The 15,594-nt window shown below is 40.9% G+C and overlaps 1 protein-coding gene across 1 annotated transcript in view; it reads right to left on the bottom strand.

The window, feature by feature from the left end:
* The window catches only part of LOC118830250 (cytochrome P450 2C23-like), a 31,139-nt gene extending 16,103 nt beyond the window's left edge, over positions 1-15,036 (bottom strand). Inside the window, exons 1-4 of the mRNA XM_036737173.1 lie at positions 14,837-15,036; positions 2,453-2,615; positions 2,000-2,149; positions 1,467-1,627 (exon numbers count right to left, since the gene is read on the bottom strand). Coding sequence (XP_036593068.1) covers positions 1,467-1,627; positions 2,000-2,149; positions 2,453-2,615; positions 14,837-15,013 — 651 coding nt within the window. The 5' untranslated portion in view covers positions 15,014-15,036. The remainder of the gene's footprint in view (positions 1-1,466; positions 1,628-1,999; positions 2,150-2,452; positions 2,616-14,836) is intronic.
* Between the last annotated feature and the right edge of the window lie 558 nt (positions 15,037-15,594).

Raw genomic sequence — 15,594 nt, forward strand, 5'->3', positions numbered from 1 at the left:
TTTAAAGAATTGAGAGATTGGAGAACTGAGAATTGTGAGAATCCAGGGACTGAAAAATCCACAGAACACAGAATTGAAATTGAGAATTCAGAAGGAGAATTCAGCCCAAGGAGAATTAGAGAGACACAGAGAAATGGAGACAGAGAGAACTGCAAGGACTCTGAGAACTGCATGGGCTTTCAGAACTGCAGGAGGAGAGGATCCAGACAAGCAGTTAGGATTCATAAGTGAGTGCCTTTGGACAGGCCCTAGCAGAGGGGAAGGTTACAGGTTGACTTGGCTTTTTGCTGTGATGCTGTGTTTTAACCTCGCTGTTATATTGAGGTGCACTTACTGGTTTGGGGATACAATTACTGCTATGTAGAATTTGGGTTACTAGTTTTGGGATTTGATCCTCTGGTGTCAGAATAAGTGTTTTTACCACTTATGCCTTCTGTGCAGACAGTCTGTCACACTTTGTGATTCCAAACTATACGGGCATATTCATGGTCACCATCGATATGATGAATGTTGCCTTACTGATACAGTGAGCTACTCTGAACAGGCTCCAAGTTTCATAAGGCCTCTCAAATCTAAGCCTAAATGGCCATTATCTCAAAACTAATTTGCCCATTGCTGCACTACCCACTGAGGGGACCAGAAATCAAAATAGTATATCCTTCTTCAAAAGAAGCTGATATTTGAGTTAAGGGAAATCTACTTACCTTGGAAAGGCTGACTTTAAAAAAAACATAAAGAGACATGAAGGCATCCCATCAATTCAATTCAATTCACATCAAGTTAATAAAATCCATTGAGCATTTATGCAGTACTCAATATGAACTGAGTCTGGCTACTGTGCTAGGCTACTGTGAAATAGACCACAAAAATCTTATATTCTAAGGGAAAAAGGTTTACCTATAGTATGTATGACAGAATGCAAGTGGAACAGAACATGGGTAAAAGAAAAAAAAAAGCTTCTCTTCAGCTGATGAGGATCCTTAGCTCTACTTTCAGTGAATGAAGGCTTTGATCCTCCATATCCATTAATTGTAGAGGCTAGGCCATAGCACTCCCAAAATATTGGGCTAAGTGGCTTGCTCCCTTAACTTTAGCTAGCTATCCTCCCTAATCCCTCCAGAGTGCCCTGGGCAGGCTCTTTGTTGATAACTATTTTATTTGACCACATCTATAAATGCTATCCCACTGGGGATAGCCCAGGCCCCAAACTGGTTTCTCACTTTTACTTTAATATTTGTATGACCTAGAATTATTTCAGAGGCCTACTAGGAATAGACTATCTACCTTGACCATATTTGAGAGCCAAATATATTCCATGATGGTATGGTCCTTGAGTGCATGATATGTGAATGTGTATGTGTGTTCATGTTTGTTGGGGAATTTGCTGAGAGATGAGAGACTATGGTACACTGATCTTGTTACTGAAACTCAACAACCACAGAATAAAAAGACAGCTCTGGTCTTACCTGTGTCCATGGTGAGTTAAGCAGCTGAAAGCCTTCATTTAACAACTTCATCAGATGTAGAAATTTCTCATCATTGTACTTGAATCGATCACGGAAGAGGATAGAGCAGATCACATTGCAGGGGGCACAGCCAAGGATGAAGGTGGGATCAGTGGGCTGACCTAATGGAGAGAAAGGTTAACAAAGGAGGAAAAAAAAGCTTTAACTGAAATGTTTGCAGTCTCATAGGAACTGGACATCTCTTCTGTCCATACCTGGAGATGGTGTTTAATTCCTCTAAGGCTAGTGATTATTGTTCTCCTGGATAGTTTCCTTTATAGGAAACTTTACCCTTTATAGAAAAACTAGATAAGCTTGTAATACCTGAGTATCAGAAGAGAGAAGGTACTTCTCTGGCCCAGTAGAGTGATTTTCTGGTCAGTGGACCAAAGCATAGACTTTTACAATGATTTCCAAAACATGAAGTACATAGGACTGAGGATGGATGAGCAGTTGGACCCCACACGCCCAGGAAGAAAAAAATGGAAACCAACCATTCGTTTTCCTGAGCTCCTCCACCAGGCATTGAGCTTCTTCTTGAACTCTCTCTTCAATGCTCCTCTTCCCCATTCCAAAGTTCCTTAGGGTCATCAGGGAAAATCGGCGAAGTTGTTTCCACCTGTCTCCACGACTTGCAATAACTCCTAGACAAAGGAGAAGAATAGGACACTGGTCATTCTAACACTGGAGGGTCACCGGCACAGTGTGCATAGGGGCCATGGGGTTTTGGGCTTAATTCATTGATTAGGTTTAATTTTATTCAATTCAAACCAAAATGCAATACAGCATGGTAGGTATGAGGAACCGACCTCATGAATGTCTTGTCCTAGGTGCTGAGAATAGAACAATAAAAATGAAACCAGTAGCTATGCTCTGAGGTGGTGGTGGGGGGGTGATTTTACTGGATATACTCTGCCATAACCTTTGATTGAATACATTAAACTTACCTTTTCCTTTGATTACATCCTCAATCACTGGAAGAATTGGTCTGTCTACAAACGCATCTCCTTGATCAACTAGAGCTTCCTTCAAGATGTCATATCCATGTAGCACCACAACAGGGTGGGTTCCAAAATAAAAAGTGTAGATGGGGCCATATTTTTCAGCTAGCTGGAGAAAGAATGCCAAGAAATAAGAAGAACTTCAATATGAAACTGTAGAAAGATGAAATTTACCCCCAAAACTACCTTATAACATGCCATATGCGTGTGTACATATTTGTGCTTGTGCATGCTTGGGACCATATGTTCTTAAGGAATTCTGGCTATACAAAAGCTTAAGCTGTGGGACAACAAAGTAAAATTCTCATTCCTTTTGGTTTGGTCTTTGGGAATCCCTGTCATTATATGGCACAGTACTTCCCTCAGATAGAGTATCCCTCTGTGTTCCATTGGCACCTATACAAGACATTGTAAAATATCTGGGGTCGATGTTGTGTACATGAACTATGGAACATTTATAAGAGGACATGGGAAAAAGACACACAGAATGCAGAGAGGATTGCCATCTCCCAACAAAAGCTATCTATTCTAATTACCTATCTTCTTATTTCTGAAATATTTGAAGTATTTCCTCAGTCATCATAGGTCAACTCTAACTGATCACTCCCACATTACTGATGGTCTCTGAATAGCCAGGTCTGATGGCCTTATCTCAGTCCTCATTCTTCTAGACCACTTTACAGCCTTTGACACTGTTGACTACCCTCTTCTCCCATATACTCTCTCCTCTATGGCTTTCTCTAATCCTTCTTTCCCTGTCTCTCTCTTTCTCTCTCTCTCTCTCTCTCTCTCTCTCTCTCTCTCTCTCTCTCTCTCTCTCTCTCTCTCTCTCTCTCTCTCTCACTATCTCTATCTCTTCTTCTTTCTGTCTCCCTTTTCCTCTGTCTCTCTCCTGTCTGATTGCTCTTTGTCAATCTCCTTTGCTGGATCATAGTCTAGATTGAATAGATCCATGACTTTTCCCTATGGCTCTGTCCTGGGCCAACTTCTCTTTCTACACTTTCATTCTTGGTAACCTCATAATCACTATGGAGATAACTCACAGTTCAATATATCTTGGCCTAATATCATTCCTGAATATCCATAGGAATTTTACATTAAAGAAGTATCAAATTAAATTCACTATCCATATTCTAAAAGGGCACCCTCTTCCAAACATGCTAATTTCTGACTAAGATACCACTACATAAGCTCAGGTATGACCATTTCACTCCCCTGATCAACAAATTTCACTGGTCCCCTATTATCCACGGGATCAAATGTAAACTTCTTTTGGATTTGACCCCCTTCACAACATGGGTGGAACCAATGTTTCCAATGTCTTAATTCCTCTTCATTTATTCCATTGTTCAGAAAAGTTGCCTTCTTGTTGTTTCTCGCACAATACTATCTGCAATAACCTTGCTTTTGTAAGGCTTTTGTGGTCAGCATGCCTAGGGTGTACTTATTCCTTGTCTCTGATTCTTAGAATTCCTAATTTTTTTATTTATTTAATATATTTAGTTTTCAGCATTGATTTTCACAAGAGTTTGAATTACAAATTTTCTCCCCATTTCTACCCTCCCCCCCACTCCAAGATGGTGTATATTCTGGTTGCCCTGTTCCCCAGTCAGCCCTCCCTTCTGTCACCCCACTCCCCTTCCATCCCCTTTTCCCTTCCTTTCTTGTAGGGCAAGATAAATTTCTACGCCCCATTGCCTCTGTATCTTATTTTCTAGTTGCACACAAAAACTTCTTTTTTGGTGTTGTTTTTAAACGTCTGTTTTTAAAACTTTGAGTTCCAAATTCTCTCCCCTCTTCCCTTCCCACCCACCCTCCCTAAGAAGTCAAGCAATTCAACCTAGGCCACATGTGTATCATTATGTATAACCCTTCCACAATACTCATGTTGTGAAAGACTAACTATATTTTGCTCCTTCCTAACCTATCCCCCTTTATCCAATTTTCTCCCTTGACCGTGTCCCCTTTCAAAAGTGTTTGTTTTTGATTACCTCCACCCCCATCTGCCCTCCCTTCTATCATCCCCCCCTTTTTTATCTTCTTCCTTCTTCTTTCCTGTGGGGTAAGATACCCAATTGAGTATGTATGGTATTCCCTCCTCAGGTCAAATCTGATGAGAGCAAGATTCACTCATTCCTCCCTCACCTACCTTTTCTTCTCTCCCTACAGAACTGCTTTTTCTTGCCACTTTCATGCGAGATAATTTACCCCATTCTATCTCTCCCTTTCTCCCTCTCTCAATATATTCCTCTCTCATCCCTTAGTTTGATTTTTTATTTCCTTTAGATATCTTCCCTTAATCTTCGACTCACCCTGTGCCCACTCTCTCTCTCCCTCTCTCTCTCTCTTTCTCCCTATATAGATATACACATACATATATACATACATACACATTCACTTACACACACATATATATATATACATAAACATATATATATATATATGTGTATATATATATATGCATATTCCCTTCAGCTACCCTAATACTGAGGTCTCATGAATCATACACATCATCTTTCCATATAGGAATGTAAACAAAACAGTTCAACTTTAGTAAGTCCCTTGCAATTTCTTTTTCTTGTTCTTTTTCTTGATTACCTTTTCATGCTTCTCTTGATTCTTGTGTTTGAAAGTCAAATTTTCTATTCAATTCTGGTCTTTTCACTGAGAAAGCTTGAAAGTCCTCTATTTTATTGAAAATCCACATTTTGCCTTGGAGCATGATACTCAGTTTTGCTGGGTAAGTGATTCTTGGTTTTCATCCTAGCTCCATTGACCTCCAGAATGTTATATTCCAAGCCCTTCAGTCTCTTAAAGTAGAAGCTTCTAGATCTTAGGTTATTCTGATTGTGTTTCCACAATACTCAAATTGTTTCTTTATGGCTGCTTGCAGTATTTTCTCCTTGATCTGGGAGCTCTGGAATTTGGTGACAATATTCCTAGGAGATTTCTTTTTGGGATCTATTTGAGGAGGCAATCGATGGATTCTTTCAATTTCTATTTTGCCCCGTGGCTCTAGAATATCAGGGTAGTTCTCCTTGATAATTTCTTGAAAGATGATATCTAGGCTCTTTTTTTGATCATAGCTTTCAGGTAGTCCAATAATTTTTAAATTATCTCTCCTGGATCTATTTTCCAGGTCAGTGGTTTTTCCAATGAGATATTTCACATTGTCTTCTATTTTTTCATTCTTTTGGTTCTATTTTATAATATCTTGGTTTCTCATCAAGTCATTAGCTTCCACTTGCTCCAATCTCATTTTTAAGGTAGTATTTTCTTCAGTGGTCTTTTGGACCTCCTTTTCCATTTGGCTAATTCTGCTTTTCAAGGCATTCATCTCCTCATTGGCTTTTTGGAGCTCTTTTGCCATTTGAGTTAGTCTATTTTTTAAGGTGTTGTTTTCTTCAGTGTATTTTTCAGTATTTTTTGGGTCCCCTTTAGCAAGTCATTGACTTGTTTTTCATGGTTTTCTCACATCCTTCTCATTTCTCTTCCCAATTTTTCCTCTACTTCTCTAACTTGCTTTTCCAAATCCTTTTTGAGCTCTTCCATGGCCTGAGACCAGTTCCTGTTTTTCTTGGAGGCTTTGGTTGTAGGCTCTTTGACTTTGTTAACATCTTCTGTCTGTATGTTTTGGTCTTCTTTGTCACCAAAGAAAGAATCCAAAGTCTGAGACTGAATCTGGGTGTGTTTTCGCTGCCTGGTCATATTCACAGCTAACTAACTTGACCCTTGAGTTTTTCAGTGTGGTATGACTGCTTGTAGAGTTTAGAGAACTATGTTCCAAGCTTGGGCGGATGCGCTGCCACACCAGCACTGCTCCTTCCCCAAGAACCCCCAACTCGGACTGGACTTAGATCTTCAGCGGGCTCTTCACTCCTGCTCTGATCCTCCACTTAATTCCTCCCACCAGGTGGGCCTGGGGCCGGAAGCAACTGCAGCTGTGCTTCTGTAGCTGCCCCACCTGCACTGCCCCCAGGGTGGTGGCCCTCGAACTGGTTCTACTCCTGCAGCTTTTCCCACTAACCTTCTCTGTTGTCTTTGGTGTTTGTGGGTTGAGAAGTCTGGTAATGGCTTCAGCTCACTGATTCAGGGTGCTAGGGCACGATCTATTCGGCTCCTGGTCTGGTTGGTTCGTGCCACTCATGCTGGGCTCAGTTGGGCTTGGCTGGGCTCGGTTCCCCTCTCCTCCCAGCTCCGTGCAGAATAGACCTCACCCAGAGACCATCCAGGCTGTCCTGGGCTGGAGGCCTGCTTCCCTCTGCTGTTTTGTGGGTTCTGCAGTTCTAGAATTGGTTCAGAGCCATTTTTTATAGATTTTTGGAAGGAATCGGTGGGGAGCTCACGCTAGTCCCTGCTTTCCAGCCACCATCTTGGCCAGAATTCCTAATTTTTACAAAGCTTACCTCAAATGCTACTTTCTGCACAAGTGCTTTCCTGCCCCCTTCCCCACTTGCTAGTACCTTCCACTACAAATATTACCTTAAATGTTTTTCAACAAATTTTTCTTCTATTTACTTTGCAAATTCTCTCATTGCCCCATTGGCTTACTTCCTCAATCTGTATCCTCACTAGAAGTTAAGGTCCTCAGAAGGGTGATTGCTAAAGCTCTCCAACTTCTATGGGGAGAGTGAACACAAAATTATTGTAATATTGCAGTGAGGCACAAATGTAGGGATATACGTGGTGAGGACAACTCACAACTCTGGAACCCTTGAAGTCTGTCTTCACAAAGGTTGAAAGATAGGTTGAGTTGGAGGGTGGCTCTGTTGAGAAGCTGAGCTGTTCTAAGACAACTTCACTGGGCCATTGTGCTATAAGACTAGCCCATTGCTAAGCTGAACTGCTCCCCCACTGCCGATCAGGTGCATATCTGCTGGACTAGGTTGGATTGCTCTCTGTTAGTGGGCCCCTCCAATCCTGAGCTGACCCAGAACAGTGGCAGTGAAGAGTCTTTCAGAAAGTCCTCATATCATTACTTGGGAAGGTATGGAAGCTTCTTCAGTCCTCCCATGTCTGGAATCTGAGGGTTTTCTGCCCTTCAGCCAACACGTATAACTCCAGAGAGGTATGTAGAGCCTCTCTTTTATCAACCATCTCTGTCAAGCAGCAGGTGTCAGGGCAGAGAGACAGTCATTCTTCCTCTAGGACAGGACTTCTTTTCCTAGAAACACACTTTCACTTAAAGACTTCACTCTAGTGTAGAGTGATTAATGAGCAGTTTACTAAATCCTCGTGCCTACAGGCCAAACAATAACACAGCAATGTACATTTGTCTAATAATCAGAAAACAATTCTTAGTCTCAGGCTTTCCCATGTATTAAAACCAAAATTCTCCTTTTTGTACAAATGAAACACTGGGACACACAGAATTGAGGCATTCTTTGTCCTGGGTAAGTGCCTCCTCTCTGGAGCCTGCGGCCTTAGTGTTTTCTAGATGCACACTTCATATCTGTTTTTGTCCCTTTTACCTGAAAAATTACCAAAAAGGCAGAGACTATTTCATTTGAGTACTTGCATCATCAGCACCTTGGATAGTATCCGATATGTACATAATCAATGCAATATGATTAAGTGATTGAAAAAGCAAATTAAATATTCATCAAAGTAGCAACATTTTTGAAAGAAGATTTCTCTAGGAAGATTTTGAGGGAAGGAAGGCATTTGAAGTAGATGAAAATGTATGACGAAGAGCTCTCGGTGGGAAATTTCAAAGTACATCAATGAAATTGCTGGCTCAGGTGGGCTCATCAGTGAGGGGGGGCAGGTGAGATAGAGGAGAGATTTTTAATATATTGTTTTACATGTGATGATAATGCATGTGAAATGACTCAGAAATGTTGAACTAAAGACTGTTGTTGAAGTTAGCAGAGCGAGAAATATGTGTCTTTGGTATAATGGCCCCCTTGGTATATCAGGCATTACCATTCCATGGGTGATTTGGGAGCAAAGACATATTAAAAACAAGAATGGGGGGGGGAAGAGTCAGAAGGCTGGAGTTAAAACAGAGATAGAAGGAGGGCAGATATTAGGTAAAATGAAGGCTCTACTTTTAGGAAAAAGAATCAAAACATGCTAAAATTTCAGGTCTTGTGCCCACAGGGCCTTCAGGTAGGAAAGGACCCCTACTGGAATCTAGGACAATAGAATAAAGAAGGCAGCCAAAGAAATAGGGGAAGAATGTGTCACTACTAGCTAGTGTATTGTAAGTTTCCTTTGGAGTCCAGATTATCTATTTCTGGGAAGAAGAGAGTAGTATGCGTGCTAAATAAACAACTCCCACATTCTTGATACACTCTCTAGCACCAGGGGATAAATTAGAGGGAGTCCAGACTGGATGAAGTTTGTTTGTTCGAACATCTAAGGATCAATAAAGGGCTTCCTGAAATCCAAGGTCAAAAGGTTAGTCCACAAGTCTAGAATCCCATATTGGAGGAAATGTGCATGACTGCAGAGGGAGATGATAGAAAGAAGGGGTCTCCTATATAGCTATGTGATGCTACATCTGGAGTTAAGTGTAGGGAAAATAGATTCAGAAGGGCTAAGATAGCTACAAGTTTTTAAAAACCAAATCCCTAACAATTATAGACACATGGTATCTGTGATGACTAACTTTAATAGACTTGGCTCTTCTCAGCAATACAAGGTTCAAAGACAGCTCCAAAACAGTCATGATGGAAAAAGCTATGCACATCCAGAGAAAGAATTAGGGAGTCTGAATGCAGATGGAGGCAAACTACTTGCTCTCTTTTTTTCTTTTCCTTTGTCTTCTTTTTTGTTTTGTTTTTTCTTTCTCATGATTAATTTCATTGGTTATAATTCTTTTTTACTAATTCACATTTGTGGAAATAAGTTTAATGCGAAGGTATATGTAGAACCTGTATCAGATTACAGGCCATCTAGGGGGGAGAGAGGGCAGGAGACAAAGGGAGGAATACTTGGAACTCAAAAACTTGTGGAACTGAGTATTGTAAACTAAAAATAAAAATGAATTAAAAAAAACTAAATCCCTTTAAATAAAAAAACAAGAATAACATCCAGTCCTGAAAAACCTAGAAAGGTTGCCCCTGCAGAAAAGACCCAGGAGAATGGGTTAGGAGAGGTAATGACTATAAATGGTGGGTCATCAAGAAGAAATAGGGAAAGGATGAATAAGCATTGCTTTTTTTCTATGTGGAGGCATAGAGAGTATGAAATTTACTAAAAATAGACTTGAAAACTCAAAATTATATCCCTTTAAAGTAAGATAAATTGGGGTAGAGGAATCATAGTGGCAACTGATAGCAAAAAGATGGAGAAGACAGTGGAGGCATGAGTAGTCTGAACTGTAGGCACAGAGAGAAGGGCCTTGGAAGTCACCTTATTTCACAGATGAAGAAACCAGGGCCCAGGGGAGGTAAAGAGATGGGCCCAAAGTCCCAAAAGTAGCAAAGTGTGGAGGCCTTCTGACACTAGACCCAGTGCTCCATTCACTGTAGAACACAGCCTTCCTCAGTATATGAGTCAGAAAAAAAAATCTATCGACATCCAATGCTTCCACTTCTTTCAACCATTTTACTGCAAACCTCTGTAGGTTTTGTATAACATTAGAAGCCAATTAAGAGACAGAAGATTAGAACATCTGGCTGTTTAATGGTGGAAAGACTTTAATCCAAACCCTTGAGAAATATTTCCTTGGAGTTGGGAGGGGGAAGAGGATAAAACATTGATCTTGGCCAGGCATTGGTTTTAGTTTCCTTCCTTCACGTCCTTGGTCAGAAGAGAACCTCTTGAACTTTTAATGATATAAAAGATATAGGGACTTCCCATAAGCATCCTGGCAACATTATTGGAATAAGCAATGGCAGTGTCTGACTCATGACTCAAGGATATGACATCATAAAGAAAGTTAGCTTCAAGGCTCTACAAGGAGCCCAGCAGAAAAACCACACACCACTTGAGGAGAAAATCTTAGACTCCCTAAGAAGGCCTTTCAAAGATGTGAGTTCCCCTTTGGCCAGATGTGTATTCTTGAGCCCATTTCCTATCTATGTCCTTGTAGAAAAATACACCACAGGTGTCTGAGGGGGATGCTCCATATCGACAATTCTTGTTATACTACACTTTCCCAAAAGCAAATAAAGTCTGGCTGAGTATTGATATTAACCAACAATCATGGGACAAGCCCAGTAGGGGGCACATGAACTGTTAGTATTGGAAAAGCTCACTCCAAATCCTCAGGCCTACAGGTAGAATGTGTGGGAATAAGAGGTAGCCAAGCCCCAGAGACTCAGTCTGCTAGGGCAAGTGGGAGTTGAAAGAGTAGGGCCAGAGCATGGGAGACAAATACACAAATAAAAGACTGGGAAAGTACAGGAAACTGTGAGCTTCTGTTATGTACAAATGAGTGGTTTTGATCAGTACTTTAAAATTATGTGATAGTAATCAACTGTCCTGTTTGCCTATGTCCTTTTCTGGACTCCTCTCTGCTTTTATAAAAAAAAGTACTTAATTAGCAGGGTTATGTTTTGAAATTCATGAATAAAAATTTGGCAAATTTCTTTGCTTGTTACACACATACCTACATAATTACTTTTTCCATCTGGCTTGCAAAGTCCAAAATATTTACTGTCTAGTCCTATGTAAAAAGTTTGCTGACTCTTGCTCTAGGTTTCTAAGCCTTAGCTTTTGTTGTATGAAATATTTCTTTTTTTTTGTTAAATTTATTTATTTATTTTTAGTTTACCACACACGGTTCTACATAGTTTTGAGTTCCAGATTTTCTCCCCTCCCTCCCCCCTCCCTCCCCAAGACGGCGTGGAGTCTCATATAACTATCATGTATAACTTCGCATTGAATTAATTTATGCACTAGCCAAGTTGTGGAGAAGAATTATGACCAATGGAATGAAACATGAGAAAGAAGAGACAGAATCCAAAAAAAAGCAACCCAAAAACAAAAACAAAAGAGAAGCAAAAAAAAGGCGAGCATGTAGTGCACCTCGATCTGTATTCAAACTTCACAGTTCTTTCTCTGGATGAAGATAGCATTCTCCATCATGAGTCCCCTGGAGTTGTCCTTGCACCTTAGGTTGCTGAGAAGAGCGCAGTATGTCAGGGTTGGTCCTCACAGAATCCATATATCTGTGGCTGTGCACAACGTTCTCCTGGCTCTGCTCTGCTCACTCAGCATTATGTCGTGTAGGTTTTTCCAGGTTGTTGCGAAGTCTGCATCATCCCCATTTCTTATGGCACAATAGTATTCCATCACCTTCTTAATTAATTAAACCCCAAATTCCAAGGAAAAGCAGTGCTTGTATGAAACATACTTCAGTAAAATCAATTGAATGAGAATTAACATTATTTGAAGCACAGGTAATATCAAGCAGCTTTATGCATCTCCTAATGATTTCAAAAGTGAGAAAAAGAAGCCAAATCTCTATTCTCACACAAGTTTGCAATGAGGATATTTTTTAAACTCAAACTGTGGTTCCAGTAGCAAACATGGCTTCTACCATTTATGCAAGTGCAAAAGAAACTCTCATATTCCAGATACCATTTAATCGTGCACTTGAAGTGGTATCACTTTCATATCTCTGTCAAAGGATATGAGGTTAACCTGGCATTATTTGTTCTTGATGAAAATAAGGTGACTCTTTCTAATCATTATGTGCTTTCCCTGGTTTCCACCAAACATCTTTTTCTTGATCTGTTATTAAAATTTTCCAAAAAATGACATGAAGCTCATCAGTCTTTATTTTACAAACTCTACTTTTTCTCTTTTTGAAATTCTCTTTTGAAATTTGTAATGATTTGAGGTTAATGACTCCATAAGACATCAGGAAATAATAAAACACAGTCAAAATTTCAAAATAAAATTAGAGGGAAGTGGAAGTAGGAGCTTGGGCAATCAAGAAATGTCTAGAGACCTTTGTCTTCTTGATTTCCAGGATTCTGGGCTCTTCTGGTTCTCCTGCTACATGCCTGGCCACTTATTCTCATATAATCATATATCTCCTGGCTCTTTTCTGGGCCTTTTGTATTTCCACTCCGTTGCACATCTCATGACCTGCCATAACACTCTAACTAGTTGACCTCAGCACCAATGCTTTGAATGACTGTTTCTAAGCAGAAGACTCCCACAACTATATGAATAAAATTTATCACTTTTGAAAGCCAGGCCCACATGGCCAACTGCTTATAAGTGATTTCTCAACCTAGAGGTTCTGTTGGTGTTGCGGATTAAACATGTCCTCAATGTGACTAACTTTTTCCCATAAAATTGACCCTTCCTCCCAAATTACCCATTTTTCTTGAGAGCATCCAAGAGGTGAACTTCACTAGGAGGCACTTCCATTCACCCTGACAGCCACATTTTTATATTTGACTTTCATTCTGACTTATAACCTGTATCCAATTGATTATGGTCAAGTCGGGTAGATTCTATCTTCACATTTCCCACATATATTCTATCTTGCCTCCTCACTTGTCCACTGACCCAATTAAGACTCTCATCCCCTCTTGTTTAGACTGTTCTAATAGGCTAGTGAGACAGGCATCCAAACTACCTAACACATCAAGTCACTCTGAGTGAATGAGAAACTGAAATGTGAGAGACAACTCAAGCTACCACCAAAATGCCTTGGAAACTGATGGAGATAGCCCAGAACTGCTACTCCAGAGACGCTGTGATTGACCCTTTCATGTCAATGACTCCTGCACCTAAACCATGGGTGGGAAATCTGTAGCCTGAAGGCCACATGTGCCCCTCAAGGCTCTTGGATGCAGCCTTTTGACTGAGTCCATGTTTTGTAGAAGAAATCCTTTTATTAAGTTGATTTGATCTGTGAAGTTTTGATTCTGTTGAGGGGACCCACATGAGGACCTAGAGGACTGCAAGTGGCCTTGAGGGCACAGATTCCCTGCTGCTGCTCTAGATCATTGGCTCTGCTTTGAACCCAGGCCAAGCAGTCATTCTTTCAATGAGGAGCAATCACTGTGGAGAAGGGATCCACCTTCCTCAGCACCACCACTACCAGTCACTAAACAATTGACTCTAGCAGGCGGGTAAACCCAAGATTCCCAGGACTGGGAGCCTGGCCCTGCAGACTTACTGTTCCTACTTCCATCCCAGCCTCTCCCACCCTCAGACAGGGAAGGAAACTTCTGGGGACTGTTTCGGTAGGTACTGAAGGCAAAACTACTAAAGACTAGAAAAGTCCTACCAACAGAGCCCTGGGCACTGTCTAATGGTTCAGTATCAGAAAACATATGATTTTTATGAGTGGAATTGCCATTCAGAGTGCTACATTACCATCAGTTTGGTTACTTTGCCCTAAGGACCACAAGGCCTTTCCAACTGACATGGAGCTGAAATTTCATACTCTGGCCTACCTCCATAACATTGAGCACACAGTAGGTACTTAATAAATGATATTTTTTTATCCAATGGCCTCCAAGTTCAACTTCTTGCTTTGAATATCTCTTCTTTACAATGAAGACCCCACACAACTAACAATTTGAAATTCCTGTGGCAGAGTTCTGACCATGTCATTCTTCTTCTCCAAAGTCTGCAGGGGCTCCGTGTTGCCTCCCTAACTTGGAATTTCAATGCCTCCACAGCTGAGTCCAACCTAATTATCCAGATTTATTTTGTGTTAGCCAGCCCTCATCCAAAACTTTATATTCTTGCCAAACTCCCCTGCTGGATATATTATTTCTCCACTCTTTGCTTTTGCCTAGACTGTCTCCCACTCCTGGAATTCACTCCCACCAAGCCTTCCAATCAGAATCTGATACTTCTTCAAGGTCCAGCTCAGGGGGTCTCTCCTACTTGAAACCTTTTGGGGTCCCACAATCACTAGTGCTTTCCCTGTCCTCAAATTCCCTTCTACTTATCTATGAATTTGTTGTATCCCTCTAGTAGAACATGACCTCCTGAAGGACAGGAACTACTTCCTTTCAAGGAGAAATTGTTTCATTCACCATGTTTCTCTCCTGTATCTGGCACAGTGCCTGACACATAGCAGGTAATGAAGAAACTCTCATTAATTGAATGATTTATTTTTACCTTTGTATCCCCAGAGCATGGTATGATGAATTAAAAAAGGTAAAGATTTGGTATTGTCAACGAATTTCTTCTGCTGCTACCAAAGTTTTGACAAAATGACCAATGCTTGCCTGATATCATTGCTAATGGAGATATCACTCATAGAACCCTTGAGTCACATCATCCATGACCTAGGACGCTAAAGCACCATGAGTCCTGATTCAATTATTTATTTGAAGCTTTTGTGTCTCTCCCCCAAAACCCAAGCAGCTAGAATCCAAACCCCAAATTCAGCCCTGTTACCTGTGACAATGATGCAGCCATGTTCTTCAAATTCAGTTGTAGGATGTTGCCAATAAGGGGAAGAGGAGTGGGACCTGGTGGGAGCTTCCCCCTTTTGAGTCCTTGCATCCATAGAGACAAGATCAGGAAAAGGACAAAAGCCAGGAGGGCAGTCGTGCTGAGTCCCCAAGGATCCATTGCCCTGAGAGATGGTCTTACAGCTCTCAGAGGTACCAGATAAGTCACCATACTTTTATAATCACTGGTAGATAACAAGGGGTGGGAATGCCCAGCCAATAAACAGATAGTCCTTGTGAGCAAACAGGATAAGTTTTCCATTAACTAAGCTAAACTGTGCTTAATTGACTTCTTAACCTTGCTTGTTCTTTCTCCACCATGAAAATCATTCTTCTTGTGAGAGAAGATGTCAACAAAATAGGCATTGACGTGTCCTGCCTTCTTTCTGACCTCTTTAAGTAGTGGTCCACTTACCCAAGGGGCCTCCCCACATCTATCCCTTTCTTCTTCTTCTTATTTAAACCTGTCGTGTCCCCAACATTTTTACTTCCTTCAATATCTTTTATGCTGTAGTCTTTCTAATCCTGATGTGTCAGGTTGGCACCTTTCCTTGTATAACTCCTTGACGAAACTCATCCTCTAGTCATCCTTTGTACATGTCCTCATCTACTAAAGACACCTGAAGCAGAGCATGAACCCATCTCTCCATAAACCCGCACCCTTCTAGCCCACAGATCTCAGATTGAGACTGTAGCCAAAGG

This window comes from Trichosurus vulpecula, chromosome 8 (genome assembly GCF_011100635.1).
Source record: "Trichosurus vulpecula isolate mTriVul1 chromosome 8, mTriVul1.pri, whole genome shotgun sequence".
Classification (NCBI taxonomy): domain Eukaryota; kingdom Metazoa; phylum Chordata; class Mammalia; order Diprotodontia; family Phalangeridae; genus Trichosurus; species Trichosurus vulpecula.